The 17,521-nt window shown below is 41.6% G+C and overlaps 1 protein-coding gene across 1 annotated transcript in view; it reads right to left on the bottom strand.

The window, feature by feature from the left end:
- Positions 1-243: 243 nt before the first annotated feature.
- cerk (ceramide kinase) overlaps positions 244-17,521 on the bottom strand; it is a 53,386-nt gene continuing 36,108 nt past the window's right edge. The window contains exons 11-13 of the mRNA XM_085387093.1: positions 14,190-14,395; positions 6,842-7,020; positions 244-3,509 (exon numbers count right to left, since the gene is read on the bottom strand). Of these exons, the coding sequence (XP_085243219.1) occupies positions 3,395-3,509; positions 6,842-7,020; positions 14,190-14,395 (500 nt within the window). The 3' untranslated portion in view covers positions 244-3,394. The remainder of the gene's footprint in view (positions 3,510-6,841; positions 7,021-14,189; positions 14,396-17,521) is intronic.

Genomic DNA, 17,521 nt, shown 5'->3' with positions numbered 1-17,521 from the left:
GCAGAGACCTTTGATGTCTGATGTTCTTTAATGAAACATCTCACTCACATCACAGCACCCTATTAAATCCCACTCATACAGGGAGACAGGTAAAGAGTGAGAGTAAGAAAGCCAGATCAGGAGACCGCTGACCTTTGTGTGCATGCGTGGGAGAGAGTGTGTCTTTAAGAAGTAGAAAAAGAAAGGAATAAAACACCACTGGCATCAGACGCACCATGAGTTCAAAAATCTGATTTCAAAACAACTTTATTGCAGTTCTTCGTTATATAAAACATATCTAGTTACATCACAGCTTGTTTTGTGTACAGTGTGTACTAAAGTATGAAGAGTCAAAATTAAATTAACTTTATATTTTGATTTAGTTTACATCTTTATCATACACTAGTGGGTTCCACTAAAAAAACAGTTTCATTGCCTGCAGACAGTAATGCACACAGTGCAATAGTCTGATTAAACAGCCGTCATCTAACTGGACCCATGAAAAGAAGGCAGCTAAGCAAGGCAATAGAAAGAAGCCCTAATGTGATAACATACAATAGCACATATCCCAGTAAGTGCACAGTGGTGGTTTTATCCCAATAAAATTCCCAGACAAAGTTGCAAAAACCTTCTTTTTTTTTAAACTACATTTAATAGTTTAACCAACAAGTAACCAGTAATGTGTGATGTTACCATCTCTTTGTTTTTAGTTGTGAGCACTTGAGCAGCCAGCTGCATAGAGCCAACATGAAAGGGCGCTTGTTCTCACATCAACTACTTTATAACTGTTGGAAAGTAGCATCATTTATGGTTTTACAAGATTTTGCTCTGTTTCAAAGTCTTGCGCTTGACTCTCTCTTTGCATAAAGAGTGCTTAAGTTTCTACGTGACAACAGCAGCTAAGATGGCGAACTAATTCATTTAGCATCAGATTGATAATCTGAAAAGATAGCGAGCGTTAACCTTTGACTCTGGATATGACAGTTAATCAAAATGCAATTGTAAGCACACAGAAATTGGACCAAACACCAGGAAAAGCATTGGTGGAAAAATGTAAATAAAGGTTTAAAAAGTTTAACTTGGATTTAACTTCCATGGCTTGTTACCTTTTTAGATTCCCATCACAAAATTAAAAAGGGATTTAATTTTGTTTTATATTATCTTTCTGAAATTATACTGTATGAACATTACATACACAAAATTAATGCTCATTAATGAAAAATAACGTTAAATAAAGCTTTTTAAAAGCTAAAATGTTCATGTGTTTTAAGATGTCTGACAGAAAAAAGGTACCAATTATTGCATTAGTTACATTTGTGCGTTTGGTCATCTATAAAAATTTCTCACAAGACATCCTGCACATATTTCTCTGTGGTCTACCATAGTGGACATGATACAGCCACCAATCTCTGAGTAAAAAGTTTAGCGTATAGTTGCTATAGTTTGTAACTGGTTGCAAAGAGGGCAACCAAGAGCTTTTTAGCAGTGATTTTCTTTGGTTGCAAGCCTGTACTTTTCATGATGCCAGCTTTTTTTTTAAAATAAATATTAACTCACTGCTAGCCAAGCGACAAAACTCGCAAAAGTGCAAAGCAAACCAGAAACAAAATATTTGCCTTCATAGTAAAAGTGCCTCAGTGCTACAGCAAACACATTTAATTAAGTGCAGATTTTCTTTACAAGGTCAACAGCTTCAATTTCGGTTCGTATCATACTTTTAACGGCCTTACTACCGCTTGGAGAGTAGTTGGCAAACTTGCATATTCCATGCAAATTACCGGTGAACGATATCTTCTACCTATCAAAGCACTGCTAAGGAGGTTTTGTCCAGCTGGTCAGGGATATCTTCCCTAGTGACTGGTGGTTTCCAGGGTGTCACTAACTGATCTCCTGGTCTGTGTGACTAAGGCTTTATTCGTTTGACCCTATGTTGTAACCATAAATGTCACACATCCAAAATGGGGGACAAACAAACATCCCACTGTTAGTGATCATGTGTCTGCAAAAACCTCAGTAACAACAAATCTGAAGCATCTCAACTATGGTGAGACACCATCTGAAAAATGGCAGCTATGAGCCCCTAAGTAATAAAATCCAAATTATCATCATCACTGGCATCTTCACACACATATGCACGAATCCCGAAGGACCTGCAGAAAACCCACTTTTACTTTAATCACATATACATGGACCCTCATGTATTATTACCATACACACAGTTTTATATAATCACTGTAAAAATAAAAGCTTCTTCTTATTTGCTGGCGACCGTTCTCCTGTGATATCAAGACCAGCTTGACCTCAAACAAAAAGAAAAAAAAAGAAAAAAAAAGGAAAAAGCTGAATAAGAGCAATTTCAAAGCAAAGCAATACATTATCTCTAATGATGTTAACAATGGATAATTTTAGCTAATCCCAGGTGATGATTAAACTGTTGGTAGTTTAGCCAGAGACGAGCAGAACTCAGAGCCACAGGTGCAGCGCAGCGGTGCTCAGACACACCAAATCACTTAGCAACCACTTTGCCTTATCACCCAGCAGTCACCGGGGTCCTGTTAGTGTATTAGCAGGGTACTCAGTCCTTTTCATTAGTGCCCCTGGCTCATATCTGCTTCCACCTGGGTCACAGATGAAATGATTTTTTCCCCCTTTTCCCCCTAAAAGGAGAGATTTGTTTTTTCCTTTTAGCCTTGCTACTTTTTTCTCTACTCTTTTCAGTTTATCAATGTACTTCACAGGGATTATTCTTCATCCTTCTTACAGAGCTGCATCTCCTTGGCTCTCTGTCCATGCTGTGTAGGGAGAAATCCCATTTATATTCTCCTTCATGGCAGGGTAAAGACCTTCTGGGATAGTTAAGTCCAGTTTCATCTGTTTGTGCGTGTGTCTGTGTGGACTCCCCTGCTTCAGATCCTTTGAGCTTAGACATCTTAATTTCCCAAAAAGTACAAATACAAAACCTGACATTTTGGGTTTCAATGTGGCAGCAGTAGGCACATTATATCTCTGCTTACTTCAAGCTCTATGAGGCAATTTTGTACCTGAAAAGCCCCAAATGTCAAAGGGGAAATGACTAGTTGACTTGTGATGAAACTTTTCCTTGGATTTAAATGTTCCATCCTCATAATGGGATGCTGAAGTGCTTTTTAGCTTTGCATTTTTCAAATAACCAATGGGGTCAGAGCCGACCCCATTGGTTTTCTAGGGAAACCATGGGGTCAAATTTGACCCCATGGGTTCTCCAGGGTTAAATTTCATTCCCCCCTTTTTTTTTTTGCATGGATAGGAGGCAAGGAGACATCAGCATTTAGGATTTAAACTGATATGACGAATGTGTTTTTCCAGGAAACTGTGCCAAGTTCAACTAAGTTGTTTTTGAACAGTTAAATGTCCTCTTCAGCTCTCAATCCACTGACTAGTCTGTGGTTGGCTCCAAGGCACTGAGGGTACACGGGTCGTCCGACACACACTGCTGCTGCTGCTGTTCCTCAATACCACGGGCAAACAGCCTGATCAACTGGCACTGGACACTGCAGAGATAAAGACACACACAAAATGCACCATTTAGCCTGAATAACAAACCATCAACTTAATGACTATGTTCTTTTCTGTGAGACTTTACTGCCCATGTGGCCGCAGAAGCAACGGAACGGCACCCCTGTGTTAGGACTCGACACGCAAACTTGAAAGAGACAGTCTGACACGCAGAAACCTTTAAAGTGCCGCCTATAACAGATGGAGTATATGCACAGAAAAAAAGCTGTAAAATGGCCAGTGTGTTGTACAATCTTAATTACTACCTGTGCCTTTTTTTCCCCTAAATACCTATATTTACGTCAGAACACCTGCTGTTTTCTTGGGGGCGTAAGCAGCAGTTAATATAATGCTTTATCTCTAGATTCTATTTATACATGAAATGAAAACACAAAATCAAGCAGAGGCATCTTCAGGTTGTAATTACATAAAAAGGTACCTTAGCTTGTTTGTAAGTATTTGTCTTTATCACAGTTGTGCCTTCAGTTTAACTTTCGCTAAAGATGTACTTCCTACATCGCACTCTTTTTTTCCCCCTCCAACTTTCCTTCCGTCGCACCCGGGCTATTACCATTTATTATCCAAGCAGCACTCTGGCTGGCTCACTTCAAGAACGATTAGTGGCGAGGAAGAGGCAATAAAAGGACGGACTTCTGCTTTAATTAAAGGGGAGTAGCCTTTTAACATGGGGAGGGCCGTTAAATTAGCAACATTACAGCGCCATGCATCATTGGCAAAGTACAATGGAGCATGAAATAAATGATGCGTCAAGCAGTGCCACGCCGGCTGTATAGAGATCTGATAGCGGGGAAAGCTGAAGTGTGGACAGGGCCAGAATAATGAGGGGGGCTAATTCCATTGAGTTGCCAAGATTGTACAGCGGGGAACAGTGAAAGACTCTCCTGACCAGAAACTATTGGACACTAGTGGTGCTAATGGCACTGCTGCTCTCGCTTCTGTCTCGCCACACAGGAGGACATCTTTATCACCAGCCCTTCTTTTATATTGACAATTTAGCTACACACAGAGTATTGTCGTTGTTAGATCTTTAAATCCTCTACATGTTTTTTCCTGCTTTTTCTTTCCAAATTCAAGTTTTCTCATATAACTCCTTAGCATCTAGCAGACCACTAGAATTATTTAGCCAAAATAGTAAAACTGTAGATTTGGGCATTATAGTTTCTTTGCTAAAAACCCTTCCTTTTGCCTGTACCTCTAACCCTAGATGGGTCACTGACAGATATTAAAAGTTTGGATAGCTTGTAGCCAAGCTAGCATTGCCATGCGAACATGTTATCAGCCTAATAAGTCTTCGGTCACTTAGGCCAGCGGGCCATGGACCGATACTGGTCCGCGAGTCGTTTGGTACCGGGTCACGAGAGTTGAGGCTCAGGTGTGAAATTGATGGTTTTCAGGGTTTTTTCGTTATTTTTGATCGTTTTTATCGTTAACTCAGTTTCCCTGGGTCTTTTCCCTTGTGCTATGAATACATTTTCTTTGTTTTGGTACCGGTACTGGTTTTATTTTGTTGTATTTATCCGCAACTCCTTAAAGGCCAGCTCGTGAAAATATTGTGGCGCAAAAAAGGTTGGGGGCCGCTGACTTAAGCCTGGAGCCCAGTTGGTAAGTCCCTGGCAATCTCCGCTAACTAGGAAAAAATGTGCATTCCCCAACCAGTTTTCTACTTGTCGAGTAGTTTGGTATCTTCCATGTTAACTAAAGTGACTGCAGCTAACTCCAGAAACCACTTGCAAACAGTTGAGGAAAACTCTCCCGACTGATGGTTGCCAACTGGTCTCCATGCCTGTGTGACTAGAACCTAAGGTCCATGTTCACCATCCTAAAACTCAGTCCACTTAAGCAGTCATCACTTTGTCAACGGCAGCTGCTCTTTAGAGGACATTTAGAGGATCTCGTTAGTTAGGTAAACCTTTTGTATATTGCCCACCCTCTAATATGCCAGTCAAAGGTATTCTTTGCTTGCACTGTTAGACACTTCTAGGTCTCTGGTCATCAGTCTGCTGACCTGTTCTGGCATGTAACCATGCTAATGTTTAACAATTCTCACTAAAAACAGTTATCTAAGGCTGATCTGAATGTCTCGATCTTTAATGGCTAAAATCCAGGATTCACAGAAGTCATTGGGATCAAGGAACATGCATGTCTGAACAGCTTTTCACAGCCATCTACCCAGTACCTTTAGGTGTTTCAAAGCCATAAACGACCAAGGCGAAAAGGCAAAGTCACGGTCACCCAAGTCCACAGGCTTTTTTCTACGATTTCAGTTTAGATCAAAGCAGCGGCTAAAAGTTGTACATCTGAGTTTTACTTCAGTGCACTGTGAATACAGAGTTGTCAGGCATACAGAACATAATCTGTTTCTACTTACGCTTTAAGACATAATACTCAGGAACATTTGGGGCAATTTAAGCCAAGATTACAGCTTAATACCCAAAAGGAAAGTCTTTACCACAAATATCCAGCCATGATGATGCAATAGGTATGAGCCCCGCACGTATTTCAATACTTCATCCATTATACTGCTCCTACAATATTATGTGCTTCAATTCAGAACCATTTGCCAGTCATCATCTATGCCGAGTGATCCAGGCCCGTCTTTACCGCTCCGCCGCACAGAGTTCATTTTTAGTGACAAGCTTCATAAGACGGTAAAAAGAAGTTATCGAGGTTTGCTCCTCTTTACCAGGCAAAGTAGAGTTTAAAAGCATTAAAATGTCTAATATATGAGCAAAACATTCATCACAACTTATAAATAAAAATGCATTTTATTGTTTTTCCAGTGTTTGTTTCCCCAAGTTTGAGAGATTTCTTTTCTTTTTTCATTTTTTTTAAACACCTTAGTGTATTCCAGGCAATTTCACATGTTCACTGCAGTCACCAAATGTTTCTATAAATCACCCAGAGGATCTTATATGAGTATGCAAATATGCATCTAAGTAGACCATGTTACTGTACTGAAAGTCTTCCTTTTGGGGTTTAACCTCTTACCACAGAGGTTTCTTTGGTCCGGATATTCCCAGGTATTTAACCCCTAGTGGGATTTTCCCCTTGGAGGTGGTCCTCAGAGTTAATGACCCACCTTGTAATCATTTGAGTCTCGGAAGGGGTGTCAACATTATAGGTGCCACCTATAACGCTGCCCTGAGAGTCTGAGATTAAGACTACCATGACCTGGATGACATCATTCTTCACCTGAGCCAAATGCAGTATTTCTACAAGTAAGACCTTGGTTGAATCTCTTATGATGCCTCGTAGCGTACGTCGCACAATTGTCTGTGCAGTCACACATGATTCTGTTGTCATTTACCTGACTTGAATGGCAACCTCAGGCAGGATCTCCCCATCGCAGCTCCAGCTGCCGAGGGGAGTGCTGTAGCCAGTCTTTGTTGCAGGCTCGCTCAGGTCTTCCAGTGAAACCAGTATGTGGCGCTCTGGCTCGAAGCGAAACTTCCTCACCCGGTGGACCTCTACAAAAGGGTGGTCAAACTGGGGGAGAAAGGCAGACCCACATGAGAAATGATGAAAGGGGAGAAGACGGACAGATAAGATAGACAAAGGAACAGATGTTCTCACAGATGCTGCAGATGTTATGCTCCCGGATCACCTGCAAAGGTTTCAAAGTGAGCAGCTTGAGAGCCGACACAAGAGCTCATCTTTGTTTTAGTGCTCGACTAAATCAACGTTTCTTCATTCAGAGTCACAAGGAAATAAGACGTACTGAACAGTGAGGATGGAAAACAGCATTTTAGAAAAGAATTTCTAATTAGAATTTCCTCATAATAAGTGTCTCCACCAAATTTTGAACTACAGCTCAATATATAATGTATAAATGCTTGTCTAACAACAATAAATGAATGATTAACCCTTGATTATGGGGAACGGAGCCTTCAGTCGCTCTGCTCCTTGGCTCTGGAAATCTCTTCCTCCAGCAATAAGAAATATAAACTCTCTTCCTGCATTTAAGTCACAGCTCAAAACATCTGTTCAAACTGGCTTATTCGCTTTAGTGCTGATTTTATCTGTTGTCAAGTTCTGTTTTGCAATTTTAACTTATTTTATGTATTTTATGACTGTTGCTCCTTTTATTAATTTTGTTCTTTTGTAAGGTGACCTTAGGTTTTTGAAAGGCGCCCTCAAATAATATGTATTACTATTATTACTATTATTATTAAAGTTTCACAGAGCAAGCACATCTACTATCACATGTCCCGTTTTTCCTAACACATGATAACATTATAGCCATAATGATTTACTGACATTTTATTGGAAGTTAAAAAACAATGGCATGAACAATCTTAAGCTGTTTTACTACACAACCATCTGTAACCATAACAACTGTTAAACACTGTTCTCACTGTTACAGTACATCATAAAAAAAAAAAAAAAAAATCCTCATAACTCCTGTCTACAGTGATCAAAATTTATTCAACATTCATTAACAGAACACTAAACAGACAAAGAAATGCTTATGACACATTAGCCTGGTCGTTCAAAGAGGTTGTAGAGACCTTGCATATGTGGGGCATCCACACTTTCCCCCACATTCACTGCAGCTCAGGTGCTGTTATAATATTATGGATGTGCCAATCACGCGTATGATCGTCGTTTTAATCTCAGTTTGCTCAAAATAACGACAACTAGTTCATGTTTTGGACAGTGTAGTCACATTGCAGGTTCTTGTGCATCTTCTGACCTCTGCATGACCTCATTTTGTGCACCATATTTCCCCAGTCATACAGGAAGCTGTTTGCACTTCACTGACTGTTAGATTTGTGTTGTGCTGTCATTTTTTCCCCCGCCTGCTCATTTCTTTATGTGTACTATAAGACACACGCTCCCTGTCATTCTTCATTTCCATTTGCTGTGCAAATGTACAAACCATTCATATGCAACACAAACCCCAGGAAACAATGCCGCTGTTGTGTTGTACATTATCATTGTCGTTATTATTAAATCCTTTATTTGAACAGTCTCACTGATATTGCAATCTCTTTTTCCAGCTATATATCAAAACTGCACTTTATGAGTGATCACAAATCAAGAACAACGTTGAAATATCCCAGAGACTGCTTTGTTTTCCTCAATTATAGCGAAGTATTTAAATCCAGTTTTTTCAAGTTCGGCATGAATAACACGCACAGCTCAAGTTAAAGTGTCCTGTGACCCGATATTCTAAGCACCGTCTTTAAATTTGATTAAGGAGCAGAGGCAAGCAGGAAGTCTTTGCAGCAGGGCCTTGTAAATAAACATGATAGAGAGGACCCCCCCACTTTTCCATACACGATGCCACAGCGAGTAAGAAAAGAATCGCCTGTAATAAATCGTGATGGACCGTGACACACAGAATCGAGGCTTCCAGGTGGATAAGAAGCATGCATACAAACAATATCACAGTAATCAAGTGCAGACAAAACAGTGGATTGTACACTGACCTTACGACCTGCGAATGAGAAACAGGATTCGTTTCTGTATAAAAACCCATGAAAGGCCCTTTATGCTGTTTCACTTTTCTAAAATACCCCTGCGATCTTTCAAAGCCCAGCAGGTGCCCATCACTGCAGGAACCTGGGCAAGTGTGGTAGTGGGAACGCAGACGGGTCCCATGACTTTGTCAAGGTCCTCGTTGATCTCTGTCTACACTGCCCCAAACCAAAACTTCTGTTTCCTGAAGATTTCTCAAACTGATGGATCCATCAGGAGAAACTTGGAGTTCACCATCTAGTTCAACATGCATACTGGAGGAGCTGGGGATCAAACCACTGACATTCTGATTGGTAGGTGCCCCATTCAGGGCAGGGATAGCTCAGTAGGTAGAGTGGTGGCCCCATGATTGGAAGATCGGGGGTTCAAATCCACTGAACGGCTACCCTGAGGCACCCCTGAGCAAGATGCCGTCCCTACACACTGCTCCCCAGGCGCCCAATTGCTGCCCACTGCTTCACTGAGTGAATGGGTTAAATGCAGGGAGGAATTTCCCCACAGGGATCAATAAAGTATACATTATTATTATTCTACCACCTGAGCCACAGCCCCATCCAGTGATCAGAGAATCCCATTTTCCTGAAAAATTACACTTAAATTTAGTTTACAGGCTCCTTGTGTGTAGAGTAAACATTGTATTTTTCCTACTGTCTTCTTACGGAACGTCCTTATATCAACATGTGGGCCGTTTTTCCTTCTTTTTCCAGTGACAGATGTAAACAGGCAAAAGGGAGAGATGCGGGTCAGATAACATGCAAGTGCATGAAAACTGTGTGAACGCTGGAGGAGTGAAGGAAAAGAGAAAAGAAAGATGAAAAGAAATTATTTTGTCAAAAATCCCCTTTCATCTCCGTCAGTGTTGCAGAAAGCGCACGGACAGAGCTGAACCTATTTTCTTAAACTTCACAGGGTGCCACTTTCTCTCTAAACTCCTCTCTGTTTTGTCTTGCTTTCTTTCTGTACCTTCCTCCCCTCTCTTTCTGACCCTCTCTCATCCTGAAAGTGGAGTGAAAGCCATTTATTTCACATCAGACCCGCTTTATGACTGCAGCCGCTTTGCATTCATGCTGGATGGTCTGCCTAAAAGGCTTTCTGACAAGGCCATGAATACGCTTAGTGGCTTCTCACTCCTTGTTTCTCTCTGCTTGGCTGGACAGTGATGCTGATATTAGCTGAACTCTGACGCAAAGTCCCGATCACCCTACTCATACTCGTCTCCTGTTCTGTGCCGCAAGTAAAGCGGCAAAGACAGCCTAGAGATGCAGCATGTCATCATTTTTCGTTGCCATTATCACATTCAGACATCTGCGATTCCTGGACGGTGGTTAACGAGACTTCTTTTCTTTTCCTTACACAGCTGTGACAAGTGAGTGTGTAATATAAAACAAGCTTTAAACAGCAATGCTAGCTTATCAAGCTCAAATAGCCAGGGCTAACATGCTCTCTGAAACATACTTCTATGTCAACATCTACTTACTACGATGATCGTAGCATGTGTGTGTGTATATATATGGACCTGTATAGAATAGAATTCATAGAATAGAATTCAACTTTATTGTCATTGCACATGCACAGGTACAGGGCAACGAAATGCAGTTTGCATCCATCCAGAAGTGCTTAGTGATATAGATATATTACAATATATATTAGCAATAATATAGATATGTAAGTATATTACAGAAATGGGTCTATTATGTTATAATGTACACGGTATGAAGTATGTTGTGAATATTCTATAACTATAAGTATGTACAGGCTGTAGTGAGTACAAGCTATGTACAGGATATGAACAGGATATAAATATGAAAAACTATACAGAATATGAAATAAATAACTTTACAGAATCTGAGATATACAGCTATACAGAAATGGGAACTATGCAAGTTGTAAACAGTTGTAGGGTTAAAAATTATCGTATGTACAGAATGATTATTTACACAGAGCTATACAGTAGTGCAGTTAAGGTAAGTGAGGGTGTGGATAGTTTCTACAGAGGCTATATAAAGTGCTAGTGGTTGTGAGTGGTGGTTCACTCCATGTTATTATTGTGTGTTTGAGGGTACAGTTGTCCATTGTGTGTGTGAGTGTATGTTCAGTCCATGAGTTAACGTGGGTCAGATGTCAGGAGGCAGAGTTCAGGAGTCTGACAGCTGTGGGGAAGAAGCTGTTCCGGTACCTGGTGGTCTTAGTCCGGAGGCTCCTGTGGCGCCTCCCAGAGGGCAGGAGGGTGAAGAGTCCATGTGATGGGTGACTGGGGTCTCTGATGATTTTCCCAGCCCTTTTCAGACACCGCTTCCTGTAGATGTCTTTTATGGCAGGAAGTGGTGCTCCGGCGATGCGCTGGGCAGTTTTCACGACCCTCTGCAACGCCTTCCGGTCCGAGGCAGAGCAGTTCCCGTACCAGACTGTTATACAGTTGGTCAGGATGCTCTCGATGGTGCAGCGATAGAAGTTCACCAGGATGTCTGAGGACAGGTGGTTCTTCCTCAGAGTCCTCAAGAAGAAGAGGCGCTGGTGAGCCTTCTTGACCAGCTTGGAGCAGTTGGTCGTCCAGGTGAGATCCTCGGAGATGTGGACTCCCAGGAACTTGAAGCTGCTCACACGCTCCACAGCCGTCCCCTTAATGTGGATGGGTGGATGTGGGTCAGCATTCCTCCTGTAGTCCACGATGAGCTCCTTGGTCTTCTTGGTGTTAAGCAGCAGGTTGTTTGTGTCGCACCACTCAGCCAGACGATCCACCTCCTCCCTGTAGGCGGCCTCATCGTTGTCACTGATGAGGCCAATCACCGTGGTGTCATCTGCAAACTTAATGATGGTGTTGGAACCATCAGCAGGTCTGCAGTCGTGGGTGAAGAGGGAGTAGAGGAAAGGGCTCATCACACAGCCTTGTGGTACACCGGTGTTCATTGTGATGGTAGATGAGCAGCGGTTATCCAGCCGGACATGTTGGGGGCGGTTGGTCAGGAAGTCCAGTATGTACCCGTACCTCCTTAACAGACGGGCAAACAAACTAACCCCCCAGAAAAAATGTGCAAACTCCATCACACACACACAGCAGTTATTAATGTCTCTATGTTTTTAAAATTTCCCTTATGTGCCATTCAATGTGTGTTGCCCGTATGCAACACACTCGAATTTAGTTCGAGTTATCATTAAACACAGAATTTAAAACATTCTGTGTAATCATGTAAAACAAACCAGTTGCTTGATTTGCAAACATTAAAAGGGAGGGAAATGTTGAAAACTGCTAAATAAACATCATGTATCATTTCATTAATAATTAAAACGAAGTGAAAATTCTGTTTGTTTTGTACCTTTACTTTGTAAAGGTGATTGAATGATCCGTGAATAAAAACGGAGCGGCATTAGTTGCACAGTCATTCAAACTGAATTCCCCAGCTCATGGAATAATAATGGCCATCTTATTAGTACCATATATTCAATGTTTTTAATGATAATTATTTTTTTAAATTAAGACACTGTGGTACTCTTGGTAATAGTGGTATTTGATTATAATTGATAGTTGCTGATTGTTTGGAAAAGTTTCTGATTGACAAATAAATATTCATTAGTTACATTGTTTGTTGTTGAAAACAGAAACAAAGAGCGACTTCTCCATTTGGGAAATTGGGACAATCGAGCATCGCGCTACCGTTTGCTAATTAGACCCAGACAAATCGGAGGTAATAGATAAACAGAACCAAACTGTGTCCCATTGCTAATATCTTGCTTTTGACTCTCAGCGTTTGGATTATAGCATTCAGGGGAAATCCTCAGCAGTCAAAGTCATTTTAATTCCTACATTCAGCAGCATTGCCAGTGAAGGCTGGTAATTTTATGTTGTGCATGCACATTTCTCTGAGTCATCTAGATGCTAAAATATTTAATTGGGACTGGAGACACGCTTCGTGTCACTCGGAGCAGCAAAATCTTTCCCTTTGCTTGATAATTTCACTGTAACAGCACCCGCCTCTGTGCTCTGCTCTGAATACCATTTTCTTTACTTTATCACCCATACGGAAAAGAAATAGTAAAAACTTATATGTGATTTACTCATGAAAGTGGCCACTTTCATGAGTAAATCATATAAGGCTTACATGATTTACTCATGAAAGTGGCCACTTTCGCATTACTTTCATACATTGTTTTAGTAAGTATCCAAAACATACAAGTTTCATTATATAATTTTTCAAGGGATCTCATATCTGTTTTCACACTTATATGCTTTTCATACAAGTTTCACACAAGACAGATACAAACTTTATAAGATTTATATATATCTTTTCCATATGGGCATCATCGAAATGTTTGCCTTTCTGTGCCGCTGTATAATGTCAACTTTAAAACTGGAAATCTATCAAATCATCGAATCAAACCACATCACAGGTAATATTTTACCTTTGTGATTTAAATATCAGGGCACAACTGAAAAGGAAAATCTGACATTTAGAAATCGCCTCACAATGCCGGCTTGGGCTAAAAACACTGGAAATTCACACTTTTACCAAGGAAGTCGGTGCAGATAAAATTACTTGAGATCCCTCTGAATGGGATAAACTTCCTGTGGTCCTTCCTGAGGTAATTATTACTAATCACTAGACTACCCCTGGTAATACTTGTGCTATCCTGTGAGGGCATTAGTCTGGTATGAGCCTGCTCTCCCATACAGTGTATCCCTGATGCAGCGATTACCAGTGCCTCTCTGGACTAGGGTGGAGGTTATTTATGATACGTGGGAAGGCATAAGGGCTAAGGCATTTGAACTAAAGTGAACCAGAGTTGAGAAATTGAGCAGAGTCAGCAAAGGGAGGTGCTAGCACAGCAAGTGGGCAAACTCTTCCTTCTGCTTACTCGATTACAGGCTCAACACACTCAATCCATCTGTGCACAGACTGGAAAGTCATCATGTTGAACTCGATGCTGTGCGTAGTGTTTAACACGATGATTGACAGAGGATTGCTTCACTGTTATCTGAAGATTCCTTCTGTTATCCCTGCTGGATCCGAATTGCAGTCTTTTCCATTCAGTAAGATTACGCACAGCATGCCCCGCGCTTTACATTTATCGACAGTTTAGGCATATTAGGGGAAAAGCATCTTAACTGCTGCATGCCTATTCGGTAATAGCAAGTGCATTGAGATTTGATTGCACACAGCGCAGCTGCGTACGCCCACCTGATCGTCTTTGTTGGTGTGTCGAAGAAGGTGTTTGAAGAAGTCCAGGCGGGAGCAGTTCCTCACCAGGATCAGGTCTGCATTGCCGTCAGCGAGGTGGGCGAAGGGTGACAGGCCTTTTGGACTTCGAGGACAAGCGCAGCTCATGTTGGCTGCGTTAATGGCAATAAACTTTCCATGGATCTCATTCCAGTCACTGCTATCATCTGAAACCAACATCAACACATTTAGGTTTACAAGTAAGAACAGACTAGATGAGGTGAAGTCATTCATACACAGATGTTACTCCTCAAGCTGCAGTTCTTCTGATGGCCACTTGAGGCTGGCTCCAAAGGTGAGTCAATCCACACAGACTGATGTTAAAGTGCACGACTTTAGCTATAAAAAGAACGTCTTTGCAGCCCGTTTACATACACTTTTCCCCTTCTTAACATCTTTAAGGCAGTGTATTTTTTTTTTTAAATGACCCACCTGTTTGGATTTAGTTTGGGTGTAGCCACTTTGACCGTCACGTGTGTCAACAGAAGATAAAACTGTTTCAGCAATCTGTTGCTCAGCGCTGACTAAAAGATATGTGCGTCTGCGAAGTGCACCTATACAGTTTATGGTTGCAGTTTGCAAGCCAACTTGGAAGTCAGCAAATATGGTGCTTTATATAAGTGTGTTAGGTGTTACATGCAGTCTGATTGCAAAACTGTGGGCACAAAGCAGTTTAAGCTGCAAATTGTTCTGTGACACTTGCAAAGTAAACTTACATGTAAACACTATTAAATTGTGCGATTACTGTTGATTTGCATTACCTGTAATGCAAAACAACCATAATTACCCTTTTGTGATCGTAAGAGGCACGCAACCCAAACAGTACTTTTCACTTTAAACACACCTTTGCAGAAGAGTTCAGTTTCATATCAATGCAGCAGAGAGATATACTGCCTTTAACTCAGAGTTACGTGAACTTTACGCATGGCAGTCTTCTCCAATGAAGTTTGGACACCTAAGCATAAATTCGTCCAAATTTCCAGAATTACTCCTGGAATTACTTTGGTAGAGCGTGCAGGAGATGGGCCACTTCTCCTCTCCAGCTCCTCACCTGACACACCTGCTCCATTTCCACACAAGCGCAACTGGACATCAAATAGGTTTACACACTAGGAAGCTGGCATTTGTTGTGTTTGAAAAGAATCTTTGCTACCAAGGTCAACAGTGAGTTCAGCGAGTTTCATTCAGTTGCACATTTCTAACTTTTGATTGCTGGATGTCAGCATCTTTCTCCTTAAAACCTTTAAAAACTTGACTTGGTTTCCAGTATTCCATATGAGGTTGCCAAATGTGTAGTAATCCATTGCACTGCTGAACCACACTACAGAGCTCCAAAGCTGCCGGTGCTGTATGCTCCAAATAACCACACTCACTTTTATTTAAGTGCACTCCACTTGGAATTAAATGTGTCATGTTGATGGAGGGAAATGGTGAGTTAGCAGCAAAAAACTAAAAAAATCAAGTGGTGGTGAATGAGAAAAAAAAAAATACTTTTTTCACAACCCCGCCTCAAGCGGTCGAAGGTAATCTTTTAAAAGTGTGAGGTTATCAGTTTGCTTTTGTCCATTTGTGCTTTTGCTTAACTTCTTCTGCTGTCTCTGCAATATTCAAACTCCTCCATGTGACATTGAGACTCTTAAACAAGCAAACCTTGAGCTGAAGAGATTTTAAGTTCACTGGAACTTTACCTGCAATTCGGCTGCAGCTCTGCCACATTTGCAAAAAACGCCACATTTAATTTCGTTTTGGAGAATTCTGAAAACCTCAAGCTATGTACTTGTACAACTGAGATAAGAGATGGAAAAAAACCCTCATTGAGCTTGTCCAGAAGGGTCCATTATCAAGCTGAAATGAATAATCTGTGCACCATCAGGTATGTGGGTTTGAAATATTTTCTGCATTTTGCTAAGTCTTTATGAGTCCTGGGGTTAAGCTCCAAGCTTGTCACAGAGCAATAGTGATGCTGATGAGGGTCCATTAAGATCCAGATGTCTTGGCAGCCGTTCTCAGTGCAGCTACCCCGCTGACTGAGCCAAGATAGAAACTTCCCCGCCGACACCAATCTACCAAGGCTGCGAGTCTTCCGCTACGAAACGCAATTAAGCACGACGAGGTAAGGGTCAACAAAAGAAAGAGGAAGTCGTACAAAGGTGGAAGGCTGATGGGTTAACCGCGAGTTTGCTCGTTATGATTAAATGGCACGCGTGGCCTCCCATACCGCGAATGACAGACGCGATGGTTGCACTTCACAAATCACCACTCTGTTCCTCTGAGATTAGTGGCTGTTTACTTGTGCGATGGCGTATCAAAGACACAGTGCTATCACCCACGGGACCGCCGGTGTCTGTCACCAGGGTGATAGTTGCTGCAGCAAGCTGGAAAAAAGTGATCACAGACATCCAAATTAGCATCTGACTGCTCCGCGAGCACCTCAGAGGGAAAATTATGTGATCTCGGAAAGCAAAACGATTCATTACCCACCCCCCCAACACACACAGACACACACACACACACGTTGCAAAAGCAAACTTACAGAGGTGATAACGCGAACCAATGATAACAAGCCCACCGAGGCTACTTTAAAACAACAGTATTCTAATTGGAAAGCAGTGATGTAAAAGTTAAAGAACAACAACAAGACATCCAACGGTGGACTGTAGGCTCTGCGTTTGGAGAATGTTTCCAAATGAGTGTTTGCTTTTGCAGGAGAGGCTGGCTCATTTGCAGTGAGGGAGTGTGTCGTGCCTCATTGATTTAGCAGTTGTCTGAGATTTCCCTCACCAGAGAAGAAGACAGGAAGAAGAAAAAAAAAAAGCACAAAACAAACAGCAGCAGTGGCGTGAGGCAAAAGCCCCTGTCAGTGCTGGCAGAGCCAAATTTTGTTCTGATTAGTGGAAACTGGTCACACGGCCCGCACAGATACACAAACAGGTTGCGCTTGCTTTTATATTTAAAACAGGCGAAAAATTAAAAAAAATATAAACACAAACACTCCAGAGGAGCCCTGAGTGCCAGATAGCCAAGAGAAGATACTGCTGAATTTAACATCCTGACACTAATTAGAGAACACACACGCACAGATCATCTGCAGCTCAGAGTACACACTAACACACACTAACACACACTAACACACACTAACACAGGAGTCAGTATTTCATCTGGCTCCAGAGGGCTTCTGCTGCGGTGTCGCGGTTTTGAGAGGGTTGGGGGTAATAAAGTGTGTGTGTACGTGTGCAAATGGTCAGAGGGAGAGCAGGAGGTGGCTGTCGTCCTCGGTCCTGTGCAGACAGAAA

Source organism: Rhamphochromis longiceps, linkage group LG17 (genome assembly GCF_057381845.1).
Source record: "Rhamphochromis longiceps isolate RC_006_pf linkage group LG17, R_longiceps_female_GT1.1, whole genome shotgun sequence".
Classification (NCBI taxonomy): Eukaryota; Metazoa; Chordata; class Actinopteri; order Cichliformes; family Cichlidae; genus Rhamphochromis; species Rhamphochromis longiceps.
Note: the sequence above shows the minus strand (reverse complement) of the source record. Positions and strands in the feature narration are given on the sequence as shown.